The 4,653-nt window shown below is 37.8% G+C and overlaps 1 protein-coding gene across 1 annotated transcript; it reads left to right on the plus strand.

The window, feature by feature from the left end:
• The first annotated feature begins 294 nt into the window (after positions 1-294).
• On the plus strand, positions 295-2,983 carry LOC127904208 (cationic amino acid transporter 1-like). The gene is made up of 2 exons (XM_052446558.1): positions 295-1,064; positions 1,518-2,983. The coding sequence occupies exons 1-2, from the start codon at positions 650-652 to the stop codon at positions 2,915-2,917; spliced, it is 1,815 nt and encodes a 604-aa protein (XP_052302518.1). The 5' UTR covers positions 295-649; the 3' UTR covers positions 2,918-2,983.
• The last annotated feature ends 1,670 nt before the right edge of the window (positions 2,984-4,653 follow it).

The raw sequence follows: 4,653 nt of genomic DNA on the forward strand, positions 1-4,653 counted from the left end.
GAGCTGGATTCCTTTTGATTAGTACAAATACTTGTACAAAAATACAAGAAATCACTTTCCTGATGATGCAAGTAGCATATTGTTTTGTGGTGTTTAAATATTACCCCATCGTTATTGCTAGGGCAAGGATTTGTTGCATAGTTGTTGTTTGTGTCTTGGAAGCGGCAGTCCTGCCTTTCTTTTCTTTTTCTCTTTTTAATTAACGTGAATATCCAGATTGAATTGCATACATTTTAATTAATTCTACAAGTTTTAAAATTAATAATCATATAAATATAAAACTTAAACTCGTGATTATTACAAACCCAAATCCTCAATAGTTGCTACCCTCGGAATTGCAGTCCTACCTTTCTTAATTATACATTTTAGTGTCATTTGCTGAACACGGGAGAATATTTGGAGGTCCTTTTTATTATATATAAAAGCAGAAATTCTCATGCTCTCTTTCTTTCAAGATTCTGTTGCGATCTTTTGTATCTTTTTCCTCTCAAAGAAAGTTATGTTTCTCATTCAATCATTCATTCAGAGTACTTTTAGGCAAACTTAGAGCATAGAGTTGTGTGTTTGGTTGTTGAGAAAATCCCATCAGTAAAACTCTTAATTGCTTCATGTTTTTCTCTTTTTAATTACCTAAATTTAAAGTTTTAGAATGGGAGGAGTACAAGCAGACAGAGGTGAAGGAATCAAGAAGCGAGGATGCTCTTGCACAAAAGATGATTTTCTCCCCGAGGAGTCTTTCCGAAGCTGGACAAATTATGTCCACGCAATCAGGCAAACTCCTGTGCGGTTTAGCGACAGGCTCCTGACTAGATCCCTGGACTCCACTGAGCTCAACGAGATCAAGTCCCGGAGTGAGCATGATATGAAGAAGAACCTTACTTGGTGGGACCTTATGTGGTTTGGTGTCGGCGCAGTGGTTGGCGCCGGCATCTTCGTGCTCACGGGACTGGAAGCACGTGAAAACACCGGCCCTGCTGTAGTATTGTCTTACGTTGTTTCGGGTGTTTCAGCCATGCTTTCTGTTTTCTGTTACACAGAATTTGCTGTGGAAATTCCTGTTGCAGGTATGCATGCTCTAACTTATTGTTCAGCTTGATTTTTTCAAACCAAAAGCTCTTTAAATAGAACCATATAAATTGGCCTGATATATGGATGGATAAACTGTCGAAACCAATTTAGAATTTACATATAGCTAAGGTTTATTTGAGCTGAATTGAGTGAATTTTCAATGGGTTTTGTAAGTTAGTGGAAGTTTTATCTGAAAATTAACTGTTGTCAAGATATTAATATCCAAAAGCTCTTGTTCTATAACTCTTTCAGCGTGTCCTCAAATTCCTTTCTAAAAATATCCGCACTTTTCTTTATCAAAGATAGAATTCATTGAAAGCATCTTCATGTGTTGAGATGTCTGTGATCAGATCAGAACAAAATCATTCTTCATGTGTTGAGATGTCTGATCAGATCGAAACAAAATCTTAAAATGGCACATGCTAATATAATTATTATATTCATTTCAGGTGGTTCATTTGCTTACCTGAGGGTAGAGTTAGGTGATTTCATGGCCTTCATTGCCGCTGGGAACATCCTTCTGGAGTATGTTATTGGTGGTGCTGCTGTGGCCCGGTCATGGACATCCTACTTTGCCACCCTCTGCAACCACCAACCTGATGATTTCCGCATTATAGCCCACAGCCTTCCTGATGACTATGGCCACCTTGATCCTATTGCTGTTGTTGTTTCTTCTCTCATTTGCGTTCTTGCAGTGCTTAGCACCAAAGGCTCATCGCGCTTTAATTACATTACTTCAATTATGCACGTTGCAGTGATTGTCTTCATCATTATTGCTGGCCTTACTAAAGCAGATAGAGGAAACTATAAACCATTTATGCCATATGATGTCCGTGGTATTTTTGTTGGTTCGGCTGTGCTTTTCTTTGCTTATGTTGGATTTGATGCTGTTTCCACAATGGCTGAAGAAACTGAAAATCCTGCTCGAGACATCCCTATTGGACTTCTGGGCTCAATGACAATAGTTACAGTGGCATATTGTTTGCTAGCAGCAACACTGTGCCTAATGGTGCCATACAAGCAGCTCGATGGAGAGGCTGCATTTTCTTCTGCATTTGACTATGTTGGTTTACACTGGGCAAAGTACATTGTCGCTTTATGTGCATTGGCAGGCATGACCACGGCTTTGCTCGTTTCAGCTGTCGGTCAGGCTCGGTATCTCACACACATTGCACGAACTCACATGATGCCCCCGTGGTTAGCTCATGTCAACGCAAAGACGGGGACACCAGTAAATGCCACTGTTATTATGCTCGGCGCAACAGCCATCGTTGCCTTTTTCACAAAGCTTAACATTTTGTCCAACCTTCTTTCCATCTCCACATTATTTATCTTCACACTTGTGGCCGTGGCACTTCTCGGGCGTCGCTACTATGTCAGCGGCGTCACTACACCAGTCAATCATATAAAGTTCATTCTGTGCATTGCGACTATTCTTGGCTCTTCAACTGCTACCAGTATCATTTGGGGACTGGGTGGAGATGGTTGGGTTGGGTATGTGATTACCGTACCAATTTGGTTCTTGGGTACTCTAGCACTCAAGGTTCTTGTTCCACAAGCAAGGGATCCTAAATTATGGGGAGTCCCATTGGTGCCATGGTTGCCATCTGCTTCCATTTTTATTAACATTTTTCTTTTGGGATCAATAGATAAGGCATCATTTGAGAGATTTGGTGTGTGGACTGGTATTTTATTGATTTACTATTTCCTATTTGGATTGCACGCCTCCTATGACACTGCGAAGGAATCTGGGGAGAATAAGGCTGCTGATGGCTGGAAGAAGATGGAAGAAGGTGTTGTGTCATCACAAGTTGAACCAGAGAGTCTAAATGCTAACAGTGCCAATTGAAAGTCACTGTGTGTTCTGCGTTGTGCCCCAAAAATAAATCCCATTGTTCTGCTTGTCTTCTCTTCATATGCTCTGTGACAAACTTTGTATGGATATGCTTCTCTTGATTTTGTTTGAGGAAATACACAAAAATAGTGAAACACAGAAGGCCAATTTTACTTGGGGGTGGTGGATGGGATATGCCATTCCCACTGCTAAAGCCTTTCTGCACCTGCAAGCCTCGTTGCTTCTTTTTCACCTGCGGCATCAACACATGATGCAACTAAAACACTAGCCTCTTCTGCTTTGTCAAGAAGCAAGTAACAACAAATTAATCATTTCGATTCATAATATAAGCCGAAAGAATTCTTTTTTTTAATTAAAATATTCGGACCAACTTACACGTATCTTAACTAAATCCTCAACTCTTATACCAATGCTCACATAAGTTTCCCACACAAAAATAAGATAAGTAACTGGTTTTTTACACCAAAAGGCATGCCCCAACAAATATAGCTGGTGAAATTTGAACCCTGATCCTAAAAGAGAGCATACCTCTTAAACCCAAGATTGAGACTCCAAAAGACCTTATCATCGATAGCACCAACTGGGAGGGAAAAAACATAGAGTAGCAGCTAGCCTGCTCATGCTGCATAAGAACAGATTGAATAAGAACACCACAGGACAAGGACTCCAACCATAAAGATGAGCAAAAGCTCCACAGGGTGGAGTACTTCAAAACTCCAAGAAGCCGAAAAGAATACTGCTGGCTCGGAAAATGGCCCCTCCTCCTTTATCGTAAAAGATTGTTTGTCATGTAGTAAATGTCTCTGTTGTTATTTACATTTTATCATATATCTCTCTTAAGTAGAAGATAAATTTAAATCGTATGTATCCAACATCGTCATCTCATGCATCAGCAACTTGAATTTTTTAAAGATGGTCTCTGATGCAAAATTTTCAATTGAAAGTAAGCAATAAAATAAATAATAATCACACACAAGTATTATATATATGTGTGTGTGTGTGTGTGTGTGTGTGGGTGGGTGGGGGGGGGGGTGTAAATTACTTTGTTAAGGTATCAAAATATTATATCTAAAATATCCTTGATTGCTATTTAGGAAAAGATTAATTAAATTAATGTTTAAAAAAAAAACAAAACTCAAAACAAAATTGACTGAAATTAAATAGTGACATTAATATTGTCCATGTACTAAAAATTTATCATGTCCCAATTTTTTTATATATTTTTCCTCTATTTTTTATATTTTTTACTTTAACTATCTTTTTAAATAGTACTTAAAGGGCATTTTGAGTATGAGAATATTTCTGTAATGTTTTCTTAAATGCGAAGGGAGTTTTTGTCAAATATTTAATTTTTTTAGTTATATCTGTAATTTAACCATATTTCAAGATGATTATTGTATATTTAAATATCTATAAATGTCTTTCAACAAAAAAGTATTAGCGATATTTGTAAGCTCTTGCACATAAATCTTATAAAAAATCATCAGTTATTTGTATGTCTGGATTATCACATTGCAATTTGTAAAGACAAATTCTCAATGATTAACAAAAATATCACTGTCCCAGAATCCATCCGTTCCTTGGAGCACCTCACCTCATAAACAAGACCAGTTTCTAGTGTACGTATTGCTAAAGTTAAGAACCCAGATTGAGAAACATCTAAGAGAATACCAACTTAACAATTGTCTTGGTGAGTAAAAAGGTATTAAGTGGAGCAATCAAGCCATTAG

This window comes from Populus trichocarpa, chromosome 13, assembly GCF_000002775.5.
Source record: "Populus trichocarpa isolate Nisqually-1 chromosome 13, P.trichocarpa_v4.1, whole genome shotgun sequence".
NCBI lineage: Eukaryota > Viridiplantae > Streptophyta > Magnoliopsida > Malpighiales > Salicaceae > Populus > Populus trichocarpa.